The 15,592-nt window shown below is 43.9% G+C and overlaps 1 protein-coding gene across 3 annotated transcripts in view; it reads left to right on the top strand.

The window, feature by feature from the left end:
- The first annotated feature begins 12,977 nt into the window (after positions 1 to 12,977).
- Positions 12,978 to 15,592, top strand: part of Bbof1 (basal body orientation factor 1) — a 59,062-nt gene continuing 56,447 nt past the window's right edge. For 2 of the 3 annotated variants that reach the window (XM_045155091.1, XM_045155090.1), the window contains exon 1: positions 12,978 to 13,150. In XM_045155091.1, the coding sequence (XP_045011026.1) occupies positions 13,095 to 13,150 (56 nt within the window). In that variant the 5' untranslated portion in view covers positions 12,978 to 13,094. The other variant, XM_045155092.1, reaches the window with a different exon arrangement.

The following is a 15,592-nucleotide window of genomic DNA, read 5'->3' as shown; positions in this document are numbered from 1 at the left end:
TCCACAGAGGAGGAGAGACCCTGGGATCAGTGGAAGTCCCACAAGCTCCAGAAACAGTAGTTTTTCTTTAAAAAAAAAAAAACAAACAAACTTTATTTGTTTATTTGAGAGAGAAAAAAAGGCAGAGAGAGGGCGGGGCGTAAGAGAGTGGGCACGCCAGGGCCTCCTGCCACTGCAAACATACTCCAGATGCATGCGTCCCCTTGTGCATCTGGCCTACATGGGTCCTAGGAGAATCGAACTGGGGTCCTTTGGCTTTGCAGGCAAATACCTTAATGTCTAAGCCATCTCTCCAGCCTTTTTTTTTTTTAAAGAAGACATCACCAGGCATGGTGGCACACACAAAGTAAGAGGGTCACTGTGAGTTTAAGGCCAGCTTGAGACTTCCAGGTCAGGCTTAGCTAGAGTGAGACCCTACCTTAAAAAACCAAAAACAGAAGCAGGGCATGGTGGTGCATACCTTTATCCCTGTACTAAAGGCAGAGGTAGAAAAACTTCAGTAGTTGGTTAGTTGGTGACTGAAATGTTATGTCATAATGACTGTGTGTACGTCTTTTTAAAAATATTTTTATTTAGCTGGGTGTGGTGGGTCACACTTTAACCACAGCACTTGGGAGGCAGAGGTGGAATGACTGCCATGAGTTCAAGGCCACCCTGAGACTACATAATGAATTCCTGCAGCAAGCCCCAACCTTGAAAGAACAAAATATATGTGTGTGTGTGTATGTATTTATTTCTAAGCAAAGGGAGAATGGGCACACCAGGGCCTCTAGCCAATGCAAACTAACCCCAAATGCATGTGCCACTTTGTGCATCTGGTTTTACATGGGGAACTGAACATGAATTGTTAGGCTTTGAAAGCATGTGGTTAAACCACTGAGCAACCACTCTAGCCCCATGTACCTATGTCTTTTACATGTTTCTATTAACTTTTTGTTTTGTTTTTTGAGGTAGGGTCTTGCTCTAGCCAAGGCTGACCTGAAATTTAATAATTTACTATGTTTACTATGTACTCTCAGGCTGGCCTTGTTTGTTTGTTTGTTTTTTTATGTAGGGTTTCACTATAGTCCAGGCTGACTTGGAATTCACTATGGAGTCTCAGGGTGGCCTCAAACTCACTCACAGTGATTCTCCTACTTCTGCCTCCCAAGTGCTGGGATTAAGGGCATGTACCACCACACCTGGCTCTTTTTTGGCCTTTTTAGACTAAGTAGGGTCTCACTCTAGTTCAGAATAACCTGGAATTCACTATGTAGTCTCAGAATGGCCTTGAATTCACAATCTTCCTATCTCTACCACAAGGGCTGAGATTAACGCATGACCCACCATACCTGGCTAAAATAGTGATATTTAACATCTCTATAATTATCATAGTCTACCTTTTGAAGCTTTCTGTTTTCTTCCTTTTTTTTTTTGTTTTTGTTTTTGTTTTTGCAGTAGGGTCTCACTCACTCTAGCTTAGCCTGACCTGGAATTCGTTCTTTTTTAAAAAAAATTGTTATTATTTTGTTTATTAACAACTTCCATGACTGTAAGCAATATCCCATGATAATGCCCTCCCTCCCCCACTTTTGCCTTTGAAACTCCATTCTCCATCATACCCTCCCCCCCCCCCCCCCCCCCCCCCCGTAACAGACAGCTTCAGGTTCACTGAGATGAACTTTCAGACCAGGCACAGTTATGGAGGATGGGATTAATTGAAGCTTACAGGTCCAGGGGAAGTTCCATAATGGCAGAAGAAGCTGGCCTGCCTTCACAGGCCCAAGCAGATAGACAGAAGCACAAGCCTAAAGGCCAAAAGCCACACAGCACACTTCAGGAACTCCAGCTAGGCACACTTTGCATATCTTTAGATTGAAATCAGAAAACCCACCACCTCACCTTTTAAGATCACCCCACACAGTGACATTGCCTCCAGCCAGGTAGCCAGCAGATACAAACTACAAACAATAAAGAGCTGAATATATTGGGGGCCATCTATTCAAACCATCACATTCAGCCCCTGGCCCCCAATAGATTTATAACTGTCACACATTGTAAATTGTACTCAGTTCAATTTCAAAGGTCCCCATAGTCTTGACCAATTTAAGATATTAAAACCTGTAAAATCAAACAAGTTAAACATTTTTAACATATAAAGGCACAGAGTAAACATTTTTAACTGGTATAAGGCACAGCAAGGAGAGACTAAAACAATGCAAATTCAACCACCATCAAACAAACATCAAACTTCTGCGGTTCAAGTCCAATTCAACCAGAGACTGACAGTCTCCAGATTTTCCAAGTTTACCCCTCCAGCTGGGCAGAGTAGCCAGGGAACACTTCCATCTCAGGCCAACAGTGTGCTCTATGGTAGCACTTGCATAGTCCTGGTATATCCAAAACATCTTGAGGTTTTCATGCAAACCACAGTCTATCTTCCAAAGGCTCTTTCAGCCTATCAGGGCATCATGTCCTGCCTCATGCCACATCTCAGCAGCAGCTCCTGGAACCGTGTGCAATTCACAACCACTCCTTACATTTTTCATGCTTCTGAATCCAATACCAGGTGTACAGGACACAGCCATATTCTTAATTCACAGACAAAATAAATCCTAACCTTGAACAGCAGTTTCCTTCTCCAATCAACTCTTTCCAAAAGTGTTTGCATTTCTATGATAGTCTTTCCTCAGGCATCCTTTCCATGGTCCTTTAAGATTGCTAATGTGTTTGACAATAGCAGCTTTAGTAATCTAAAGCCAGTCTCTGTGCCAGTAAATTTAACTTGCTTAAAGTTTTCCAGCTTAAAATCTTAAGTCTCTCAGTCCAATATCTCTAGCCAAGCACATCAGTCCATTACAAATTTAACCTTGATCAAACTCTCTGGGCCTGGGCAGCAGGACGCAGCCAGCCCTTATGCCAGTAGCCCAGTTCCAACAAAGTCCTCTGCAGTCTTGCCTTCCCCTTAGAAAGCTCATAAACCAAGCCTCGAAGTTCAATGCTGTCTGCATTTAGCATTCTCAGACTATCATCAGAATAGTCCATAAAACTTGGCTTACCACTCCGGAAGACATCTTCAGCTGCAAGCACCAAGTCCATGCCTATTCCTCCAAAACAAAGGTTCCAAAAGATCAACATCCACATGGCCAGGTACATCTCAGCCCACTCCTTGGTACCAATTTCTGTAGCAGACAGCTTCAGGTTCACTGAGATGAACTTTCAGACCAGGCACAGTTATGGAGGAAGGGATTTATTGAAGCTTACAGATCCAGGGGAAGTTCCATAATGGCAGAAGAAGCTGGCCTGCCTTCACAGGCCCAAGCAGACAGAGAGAAGCACAAGCCTAAAGGCCAAAAGCCAAAAGCCACACAGCACATTTCAGGAACTCCAGCTAGGCACACTTTGCATATCTTTAAGAAACCCACCACCACACCTTAAAATCACCCAGTGACATTGCTTCCAGCCAGGTAGCCAGCAGATGCAAACTACAAACAATAAAGAACTGAATATACTGGGGGCCATCTGGTCAAACCACCACACCCCTCAATCATTTTGATGCCATGATCTTTTCCTCCTATTATGATGGTCTTGTGTAGGTAGTGTCAGGCACTGTGACGTCATGGATATCCAGGCCATTTTGTGTCTGGGGGGAGCACATTGTAAGGAGTCCTACCATTCTTTTGGCTCTTACATTTTCTGTCACCTCTTCTGCCACAGACCCTGAGCCTTGGAAGGTGTGATAGAGGTATTGCAGTGCTGAGCACTCCTGGCATTTCTTCTGTAATTCACTCTCTAGTATCAGGGTGGCCTTGAACTCATGTGATTCTCCTACCTCTGCCTCCCAAGTGCTGGGATTAAAGGCATGCACCCCACACCCAGCTGAAGCTTTCCATTTTCTATTATAGCTCCAATATATACCTAAGGAAAAGAATTAAATATTTTTTATTTATTTTTGAGAGAGAAAGTAAAAGTGAGTGAGTGTACAGGCACACAAGGACCTCTTGCCACTGTAAACAAAACTCTGGGCACATGGGCTATGTTGTACATCTATCTAGCTTTATGTGGGTGCTAGGGAATCAAACTGGAGATGGCAGGTTTTACAAGCAAGCACCTCTAACCACTCAGCAATCTCTCCAGCCCAGGAAAAAAAATTAAATTAGGAAAAAAATTGCTGAGACCCTTAGTTTCCTACCAGGAATAGATGGTAAGACTCTATTGCTGAAGATTCTACATACTTGGGCAAGGTCACGGAGAAATCCTGCTGGAGCTGAGCTGAAAACCTCTTCCATGTAGACCAGCTGATAGGAAGCTGGAAAAAGCTACACTGCATGCAGTTCAATGGGAGAGAGAGAAATCACCAGTGAATCACTCAATAGTGGACACTGCAAGCCTTAAATTTGTCCAACCAGGCCAAAGAGTCCAACGGGTGCAATAGTGGCATGTTTGTTATGGAGAAAACCAACTGCTCTCTAATTGGACTGGAGGCCCACTCCTCCATGGGAAGGAATACATCCCTGATACTGAAAACCTACAACAGGGGTAGTCATGAGCCCAAGGGGTATAACATCTACTGCTGTCTGGCTAAATGTATATACTATGCTAACCATACTGTCCAGTAAGCACTTCTCTTAATGTCCATACCCATATGTTAATGCTACTCTCACTTTTGGTTAGAGAACCTTCTCTTTTCAGATGGCAGTGACCTTGGGATGACTGAAAAAGCATCATGGTGCTGAGAAGTGACAGAAGAGTGCTCAGCACTGAAATATCTCCATCACACCTTCTAAGGCTCAGGGTCCATTGCAGAAGAGGTGTCAGAAAGAATGTAAGAGCCAAAGGAAGGGTAGGACCCCTTACAATGTGTTCCCCCAGACAAAATGGCCTGGATATCCATAACCTCACAGTGCCTGACACTACCTATGCAAGACCATCATAATAGGAAGAAAAGATCATGGCATCAAAATAAAAGAGACTGATTGAGAGGGGGAGGGGAAATGATGGAGTTTCAAAGGGGAAAGTTGCCGGGGGTGGGGGGGGAGGAAGGGAATTACCATGGGTTATTGTTTACAATTATGGAAGTTGTCAAAAAAAACTAAATTGGGCTAGGGAAATGGCTTAGCAGTTAAAGAGTTTGCCTGCAAAGCCAAAGGATCTCAGTTCAATTCTCCAGGACCCATGTAAGACAGATACACAAGGGGGCGCATGCACCTGGAATTTGTAGTAGCTGGAGGCCCTGGCGTGCCCATTTTCTCTCTCAAATAAATATATAAATAAATAAATAAATAAATAATATATTTTAAGAACTAAACTTTAAAAAATTAGGAAAAAAGACTACATTTCATATAGTATCGGTTTATTCCTATAAATATAATTAAATTTGGATATTTCAAATACAGTTCAAGCCAGGTATGGTAGTGCACATCTTTAATCCCAGAATTTGGGAGGCAGAGGTAGGAGGACTGGCATGAGCTCGTCTGAGATGACAAAGTGAATTCCAGGTAAGCCTAGGCTAGAAAGAAACCCTACCCAGAAAAAAAAAATCAGATGTATTTAGGAAAGCATAGAAAGAAAATAAGCCAGCCATGGTAGCTCATATCGACACTCTCAGCACTTTGGAGGCTGAGACAGATCACCATGAATTCAAGGCCAGCATGGGCTACAGAGTGAGACACTGGATCAAGGAAAAAAGACCACTATTTCCTTTGAAGCATAAGTATTAGTCAATGATTAAATAAATTTACTGAAATTAAAGGAGATAAAAAGTAACAAATATGTCAACAGAAAAGGATCTTACTTTATACTACTTACAGAATAAAATTCTAACCATATAGTAGTAGTATTCATACTTTGGTACCAAAGAGGTATTTGATAGAAAGTGGTAAGACTGACAACTGGCACAGCTTTGAAAAGCACCACATATTTTATCACAAGTGTTTTTGAAAAGTCAATAAAACTAATAAAAGTAGGTATGGTGGTATACACCTTTAACCCCAGCACTTGGAAGACAGAGGTAGGAGGATTAGTGAGTTCAAGGCCACCCTGAGACTACACAGTGAATTAATTTCCAGTCAGCCTGGGCTATAGCGAGACCCTACCTCAAAACAAGCAAACAAAAAAACTAATAAAGCTTACTGAGAAACTAATTTTTTTTTTTTTTTTTTGGCTTTTTTGAGGTAGGGTCTCACTCTAGCTCAGGCTGACCTGGAATTCATTCTGTAGTCGCAGGGTGGCCTTGAACTCATGGAAATCCTCCTACCCCTGCCTCCACAGTGCTGAGAGAAAGTACTTTTTATAAGGTAATAATTATCAAGGAGTTGTAGTAAGACTTGTGTGCAGAGTAATTGAGCAAGACTTTCCCAATAACATGAGTTGTCTCACAGGGGCAGGGAGGCTCTCTACCTCAAGGGCAGCCCAAATCTACCACAGTGCCAGAGCACATCCACAGATCATTAGGGTCATTAAATGATAAATCCTTCAGGGTCTCTGTGACCCTTAGGTCAAATGCCCTAGCTCCCAGTACAAGAATCAGAATTGATGCACTTATGATTATCAACAAATATATAAAATTATTTGTTATAACAGATCCCTTCTTTCTATTTTTATCTCATTTCAACCAAAACACCATTGGGTAAGTGTCCCAAAGCTCTGATCCATACAATGAAACCTTTAGAGTGTCATACAGAAACAAGTCAGGCAGTGCAAGCCTTCATTCTTCATTGTTTTAGGCTTCACTTGGCTACAATAATCACTTCTCAGAGACAGCTGTTACCATTGCTGCCTCCATCAACAAGTCACCAGATCTTTTTCTTAGCCATCCATTAAGAATCAATAGTAGGGCTGGAAAGATGGCTTAGCAGTTAAGTGCTTACCTGTGAAGCCTAAGGACCCTGGTTGGAGGCTCGAGTCCCCAGGACCCACATTAGCCAGATGCGCGGGGGTGGGAGTGGGGGGGAGTGGGGGGGGAGCGGGGGGGGGGGAAGCATCTGGAGTTCCTCTGCAGTGGCTGGAGGCCCTGGCACACCCATTCTCTCTATCTGCCTCTTTTTCTGTCTTTCGCTCTCAAATAAATTTAATTTTAAAAAAAGGAACCAATCTTAGCCAGGCATAGTAGCACATGTCTTTAATCCCAGCACTCAGGAGGCAGGGGTAGGAGGATTGTCGTGAGTTTGAGGCCACCCTGAGACTACACAGTGATTTTCAGGTAAGCCTGGGCTAAAGTGAGACCTTACCTTGAAAAAACAAAACAAACATAAAAAAACAAAGAATCAATCTTTTAGACTGAGAAGACACTATTAATCAGAAAAGGATTTATATTGCCCCAATAAGTAAATATAATGAAAATCTGACATAAGAACTATCTCGGGCTGGAGAGATGGCTTAATGGTGAAACATAAGGATCCAGGTTCAGTTCTCCAGGTCCCATGTAAACCAGATGCACAAGGTGGAGCATGTGTCTAGAGTTCATTTGCATCAGCTAGAGGCCCTGGTGCATCCATTCTCTCCCTTTCTCTCTGTATCAAATAAATAAGTATCTCCAGCACATATCCACTGTGGGAAGCACTTACAGCAGCACCCTCTTAGCCATGGTTTCATTTTTCAAGGTTATCATTATTGTGGTTGGAAAATATTAAATGGAAAATTCCAAAAATGAACAATTTATAATTCTTAAATATTTTTATTACAGTATGTTGTTGTAATTGTTCCATTTTATTATTTTTATTATTATTTTTGCAAATTGAACTTTATCACTTGTACGTATACATAGAAAAAAAGTGTGTGTGTGTGTGCATATAAACTATATATAGTTTAATGCATTCTAAGGTTATGTCAGCCAACCATACTGGCGTTGGAAAGTATCCCCCATGCGTGGAGGGGGTGTACTACTATATTTGTAGAACAGTAATAGCCAAGGATAGTGTTTGACTGTGGAAAGACAAGTAAAAACATTATTTTCTTTCTTATATTCAACTGAAAAAATAACTACTGCTTCAAACATACTAGTCAAAATGAAAAAGACTGGGGTATGGTGTTGCATGCCCTTAATCCCAGCACTCAGGAGGCAGAGGAAGAAGGATCACAGTGAATTCCAGGCTAGCCTGAGACTACACACTGAATTACAGGTCGGCCTGGGCTAAAGTGAGACCCTACCTTAAAAAACCTAAAAGAAATTATAAGAAAAATAAAGGTTGGGAGAGACCAAGTACTAGAAACATAAGATCTTAAGGAGAAAACTGGCTACTGCTTCAAAAGAGGTAGGAGAATCACCATGAGTTTGAGGCCACCCTCAGACTAGTGAATTCCAGGTCTGCTTGAGCTAGAGTGAGACCCTACCTCAAAAAAAAAAAAAAAGACAAAACACTGCCCTCCCCCAGCCCCCCAAAATGAGAGGATTTAAAGCCAAGCAAGGTGACAAACACCTGTAGTTCCAACACTAGGAGGAGGAGGCAGAATGACTGGGAGTTTGAGGCCAACTTGAGCTTTTTTTTGTTTCCAAAAAAAAAGCTGGGTGTGGTGACCCACGCAGGCAGGGGTAGGAGGCCACCCTGAGATTCCAGGTAGCTTGGGCCAGAGCAAGACTCTACCTTGAAAAAAAAAATTACATAAATAAAACAAACAATTATATATTTGTAATATATGTGATTTTTGTTTGTTTTGTTTTTTTGAGAGGTAGGGTTTCCCTCTAGTCTAGGCTGACCTGAAATTCACTCTTTAATTTCAGGGTGGCCTGGAATTCATGATGATCCTCCTACTTCTGCCTCCCAAATGCTGGGATTAAAGGCATGCACCACCACGCCCAGCTACATGTGATTTTTTTTAAGCAGGAAAGTTACTCCTATGATATTCAGGAACACTGATTAGTCCCCTCAGAATTTTTTTTCTCTTTCTTTTTTTTTGAGGTAGGGTCTCAATCTAGCTCAGGCGGACCAGGAATTCATGCCGTAGCCTCAGGGTAGCCTCAAACTCATGGTGATCCTCCCATCTGTCTCCTGAGTGCTGGGACTAAAGGTATGTGCCACCATGCCAAGCCAAAAATATTTTTGTATAATAATGTATTTACTTAAGATTCTAAAGATTGCATAAAAACAAAATCAAAGGCTATTTACCCAGCCAAAATTTTTCACCTAACAAAGTGCTGTCTGCTATCAAGTGACTTCTGGGAAAAAAAATGTCTCTAAAGTAAAACAAGTGAAGTCACTCATAACTGTATGCATAAGTTTGAAATTTCCAGGAGAAAAATTAGAAATTATATTAATTTTGATACCTAATATTACTAAATTGAACAATGTGACACTTGATGGTGCTATAATCACTGAAAAAAATCAATCTTTTGGCAAAAGAGAATCAAATTCAGAAATAAAATAAAGCAGAAATGACCAACCAGAAGTATATGATGTATACGTTTAGCAGAGATGCAACCTTATATCCACACACCTGCTCTACTTACCAGCATCATAATGAACTCATCTGCAAGGAGATTCAGCCAAGATACTCCACATTTCTATGTCACCCAAAAACTGTGAGAACTGAATGAAAAAAATTACAAACACAAGTCAACAAAACACTCTGCAGCTTATTAAAATTTAAAAGTATTAGTGTTCTAAGGCTGGGCGTGGTGGCACATGCCTTTAATCCCAGCACTCTGGAGGCAGAGGTAGGAGGATCACCATGAGTTCAAGGCCACCCTGAGACTACAGAGTGAATTCTAGGTCAGCCTGGGCTAGAGTGAAACCCTACCTTGAAAAACAAAACAAAGAAACAAAAAAAAAAGTATTGGCATTCTAAACAAGGAATACAGTAAAATATACAGTAAATATATATACAGTAAAATAATCCCTGAAATTTACAGTAAAGCTACCTACCAGCAGTTAAAGGAAGGAAATTATATCAGATAAATTTCTAAATAGCAACTTCCTGTTCTGGTATCTGTACCATCAGTTGTTCCTCACCAAGAGATGACTGGAAAACAATATCCAGTTCTTTGGTAGAGAATGTGGAGATTCAGACTAGATTCTAGAATCATTTCTAACAGAATTAAAAAAAAAAAAATCGGCCAGGTGTGGTGGCTCAAACCTTTAATTCCAGCACTCGGGAAGCAGAGGTAGGAGGATTGGTGTGAGTTCAAGGCCACCCTGAGACTAAATAGTGAATTCTAGGTCAGCCTGAGTTAGAGTGAGACCCTACCTCAAAAAAAAATTTAAAAAACCTGGGGGGCTGGAGAGGTGGCTTAGCAGTTAAGGCACTTGCCTGCAAAGCCTAAGGACCCAGGTTCGATTACCCAGGACCCACGTAAGGCAGATGCACAAGGTGGTGCATGCACCTGAGTTCCTTTGCAGTGGCTAAAGGCCCTGGCTATCTGCCTCTTCCTCTCTCTCATTCATATATATATATATATATATATACACACATACATACATACATATATATATATATATATATATATATATATATATTTTTTTTTTTTTTTTAAGAAAATTTGAAACCAGGTGTGGTGGCACAACCTTTCAGGCTGTCCTTGAACTCACCTGTGAGTTCAAGGCCAGCCTGAGACTGACTACACAATGAGTTCCAGATCAGCCTGTGCTAAAGTGAAACCTTACCTAAAAAAATAAAAAATAAACTTGATGTTTCTATTAGATATGTGTTTGACAACAGTTATCTACAAAATCAAATATGATATATAAAAACATGTATGGTGTTTGGGAGATGGTTCAGGGGGTAAAGGTGCTCATTTGCAAAGCCCATTGGCCTGGGTTCAATTCCCCAGTACCCACATAAAACCAGATACACAGCCGGGCGTGTGGCACAAGCCTTTAATCCCAGCACTCAGGGTGGCAGAGGTAGGAGGACTTCCGCCAGTTCAAGGCCACCCTGAGACTACATAGTGAATTTCAGGTCAGACTGGACTAGTGTGAGACCCTACCTCAGGAAAAAAAAAAAAAAAAAAAAAGGAATACACAAAGTGGCACAGGAATCTGGACTTTGTTTTCATTTGCAGCAGCAAAAGGCCTTTGGTCTGCCATTCTTTCACACACAAATTACTATTTTTTAAAACATGCATGGTAAAATGCAATAAGCCATAAAGTACTTTAAAGCACTATGCGTACAGTAAGATGCTTTTTTTATTATTTTATTTTTGTATGTTTGGTTTTGGTTTTTCAAGGTAGGGTCTCACTCTAGCTCAGGCTGACCTGGAATTCACTATGTGGTCTCAGGATGGCCTAGAACTCAGAGATCCTCCCATCTCTGCCTCCCTGAGTGCTGGGATTAAGGAGAGCACCACAATGCTTGGTGTTACTAAAATGCAATCTTTTTTTCTTTTTGTATTTTTCGAAGTAGAGTCTTGCTCTAACCCAGACTGACCTCTACCTCCCGAGTGCTGGGGTTAAAGGCGTGCACCACCACGCCCAGCAGATGCAATCTTAATACAAATTTTTATGTTCATAAATGAATCTGTAGGCCTATATTCAAATGGTAAGTTTCCATAATGTAAAATAACCAGGTTTTGCAATGAGTTCCAAATATACAAACTGTAACAGATGTCCTACTCTTTCCTAAAAGTTACCAAAAGGGTGCTTTGACAGAACCTGAGAAACACAAAATCATAATAGACTGTTTATCAGAGGCAACCTCTTCAGCGTATGACGATTCCTTTCACAGACCCACGGGAGTGTTAAAGAAAGGAAAATGCACCAGAAATATAGTCAAAATAAACTATAAACATGCCAAGAGATGGTCCAAAAAGGTTTTCAGGGCTCCTCACAGAATCATCATGCCTCATACCTCCTTCTAAGCACAAAATTCATATGCTGCATCAGTGAGGGGGATGGGAGAGAGGAATTAAAGGTCAAAACTTCACCTCAGTTACCCTGTAGGGATTATGTTCTCTCGAGAAATGGAGGGAGGATATACAATGATGTTTTCAAGACACTTTAGGGCCGGAGAAATGGCTTAGCGGTTAAGGTGCTTGGCTGCAAAGCCTAAGGATCCAGTTTTAATTCCCTAGGACCTGCGTAAAGCCAGATGTGCAAGGTGCAGCATACATCTGGAGTTCTTTTCCAGTGGCTAGAGGCCCTGGCGCGCTCATTCATATTCTCTCTGCCTCTCTCTTACAAATAATTTTTTAAAATACAATATTAAAAAAAATTAAACAATCTGAAACGGAGTAAGATGCAGAGCAGAGCTTCCATCACACGTCTCCTAAACTATTCCCTTGGCAGTCACAATACCGCTCCCTTAATGACTCACTGACTCTCACTGAATGAAGACGGCTTAATCACAGGGCTCCTCCTCTGGAAAAGGAGAATACTTTCGGAGTACTCCTTTTCAGGTTTGCGGGGTGTGAGGCAAGCGATTTCAACTTCATGCAACTTTGCAGAAGAAGGGACAGGTGGATGCAAGCGGGGTTTCGAATGGGCCCCGGAGGTCGGTCCCGAAGGAAGGCACCGGCCACCCTCTCTCCACGCCGCTCCGTCCCCAGCGTCCGGGCGCCCGTGGGCGCTGCCCGGCGGAAACGTGACAGCCCGGTCCCCAGCCACCGCCCTCGGGAGAGCCTCCGCAGAAAAAGGAGACAAGGAACCTTTAGGACAGCGTTTAGCCTGGGGACGTCCCCCGGTGCCATCCCCGACCGAGCCCGCAAGGGAGAAGTGGGGATGGAGAGAAGCGGGGCGGGGGGGGACCGTGCGGCGTGGACGCCTGAGGCGTGACCGACCCGTCGGCGACACGCAGGACCCGCAGCCTCGGCTCGGACGACCGCCGAGGATGCAGGTGGAAGTCCGGAGGCGAGGGCGCCCGGCCGCCTCCCGCTCGCGTTCCCGTTCGGGCAGGCCTCCTCCCAGCCGGCCCGACCCGGGGAAGCGCCGCCGCGGGCTCGCGCACACTCACCCGCGCGCGCCGCCGCCGCCGCCCGCCGAGCGCTCTCGGGCCCGCCCCCCGCGCCGCGCGGCCACGTCACGGCGCCTGCGCCCTCCGCCTCCCTCCCCCCCCCCCCGCGCGCGCAACCGCCCTCAGGACGTTACCCGTCCGGCGAGGTGGTTTCCTTGGAGACCGAGCCGGCCCCGGCGGCCGCCACCAGGAGGGAGAACTCCGCTGAGAGACTCCTGCAAGAAGACGTCAAGATGCCCGCCAAGGACAAAAAGAAAGTCAAGAACAAAGGCAAGGACAAAAACATGAAGTAAGGAGCCGGGGATTCCTCCCCACCCCGCCCCACCCCCGGCCCTGGGCATCGCGGGTCTGGGCCCAGGCCAGGGCCACCCGACCTGGCACGCCGCCGGCATCCGCGCTTTTTCAGGACCCAGGCGGAGAGGTCGACACTGTTAGGCTGACATGACCTTAGCTTCTAGAACATGCTCTAGTCTGAGCATTTTTTTCCTTGGACCTTTTCAAGAACGCTTTTGCCCCAAAGGGGCAACCGAAACCGGGTTTGACGAGATTGGTTAGCTGTTCGGATTTCCCCACACTACCTTGGTAATGCCCCTGAACTGACTCTGGAGACTTGAACTTAACTGCTAGAATGCCAACAGACTGGTTTGCTTCGGTAGTTTCTTTTCGTTTTCCTTCCTGTGTGTCTGTGTGTGTGTGTGTACACCTGTATGCGAGGTCAGGGGCTAAACACCTTGACTGTCTCTTCCTGGTCACTCTCCAACTTATTCATTTTTTAAAAGACTTACTTATTAGAGACACAGAGGGTGTGAGAATGGGCTTCCAGCCACTGCGAACAAACTCCAGACACAGGTGCCACCATGTGCATCTGGCCTATGTGGGAGCTGGAAAATCAAACCTGGATCCTTAGGCTTTGCAGGCATGAGCCTTGACCTCTAAGCTATCTCTCCAGGCCACTTATTCATTTATTTACCCATCCATTCATTCGTTTTTGAAGGGATCACACACTGAAGCTGGAGCCCATGTGGCTACTTAGCTAGCAAATTTTAGGGATTTTCCTGCCACTAGCACCAGCACCCCGACGCTGGGATTACAGGCAAGGGGAGGCACACTTGGCATTGTGTATGCAGTTGCTGAGGATCCAGACGGCAAATACTTTACGCAGTGAGCCTTCTCTATTCCAATGATTTATAGAGACATTGGGAGCCACACATGCTGAACACCACCACCATATATGAGTCTGCAAGGAATCCTGAAAATGTATGTCTAGAAAGTAAATTGTCTAGAGCTGGGTACAGTTTACATCTGTTATTTCAGCCTTCCAGAAACTGATGCAGAAACACTACATAGTGAGTTTCCGACCAGCTAATATAGAGCTAATATAACCAAACATTGTCTTTAAGAAGAAAAAAAGGTAGCTGGGCGCAGTGGCGCACGCTTTTAATCCTAACACTTGGGAGGCAGAGGTAGGAGGATCACTGTGAGTTCGAGGCTACCCTGAGACTTCATAGTGAATTTCAGGTCAGTCTGAGCTAGAGTGAGACCCTACCTCAAAAAACAGAAAAACAAAAAGAAGAAGGAAGCCGGGCGTGGTGGCGCATGCCTTTAATCCCAGCACTCAGGAGGCAGAGGTAGGAGGAGTGCCATGAGTTCGAGGCTACCCTGAGACTCCATAGTGAATTCCAGGTCAGCCTAGGCTAGAGTGAGACCCTACCTCGAAAAGCCAAAAAAAAAGAAGAAGAAGAAGGAGAAGAAGCCAGGCGTGGTGGTGCACGCCTTTAATCCCAGCACTTGGGAGGTTGAGGTAGGAGGATCGCTGTGAGTTTGAGGCCACCCTGACTACATATTGAATTCCAGGTCAGCCAGGACTAAAGTAAAACCCTACCTCAACCAAAAAAGAGAAAGAAAGAAAAGAGCCGGGCATGGTGGCCCATGCCTTTAATCCCAGCACTCTGGAGGCAGAGGTAGGAGGATTGCCAAGTGCTCAAGGCCACCCTGAGACTACATAGTTAATTCCAGGTGAGCCTGGACCAGAGTGAGACCCTACCTCAAAAAAAACAAAAAAACAAAAAAAAAAAAAAAAAAGGAAAAGGAAAATAGTCTTATGTAAAGTGTTGAATGAATGATCAAAAATTTGGTTTAACTTGTGAAAAGTTTCAAATATAGATATATATTTGTTGTTGTTGTTTTCTTTTGAGGTAGGGTCTCATTCTAGCTCAGGCTGATCTGCAATTCTCTATATAGTCTCAGGGAGGCCTTGAACTCTTAACAATCCTCCTACCTCTGCCTCCTGCGTGCTGGGATTAAAGGTGTATACCACCACGCCCTGCTAATTTTCAAATATAAAACAAATTTGACAGCAAATACTACAGGAGGACCCTGTAAAGGGACAGAAGCCATGTCATTAAATCAGTTGATCATGTAATTAACAAGAGAAGATAAAAGGACAGTTGAATCCACTGAGACAGAGATGGTGCCCCAGCAGAGAAGAATTCTCATTGAAAGCACACCCTTACAAGAGGCTCCCTCTCCCCAAGATGGACTCACCTACAGGAAAAGATTGGCCCAGCTTACTGTTTGCTGCAAGGCTCCTGCATTGTCTTGGGTCAAGGCTGGTGTGCAGCTGGTAGAGCAGGCCATAAAAGCCTTTGGGGCCTGCAGATCATGAAGCCTCCTGTCCAAATAGGAACAGGTCTGCTTAGTGATGAGCCTCAGAGGGTTTCTGTGAGTTCTG

The sequence above is a fragment of the Jaculus jaculus genome, chromosome 7 (genome assembly GCF_020740685.1).
Source record: "Jaculus jaculus isolate mJacJac1 chromosome 7, mJacJac1.mat.Y.cur, whole genome shotgun sequence".
Classification (NCBI taxonomy): Eukaryota; Metazoa; Chordata; class Mammalia; order Rodentia; family Dipodidae; genus Jaculus; species Jaculus jaculus.
The sequence above is the reverse complement of the archived record's forward strand: the minus strand, read 5'-3'. Positions and strand labels throughout refer to the sequence as shown.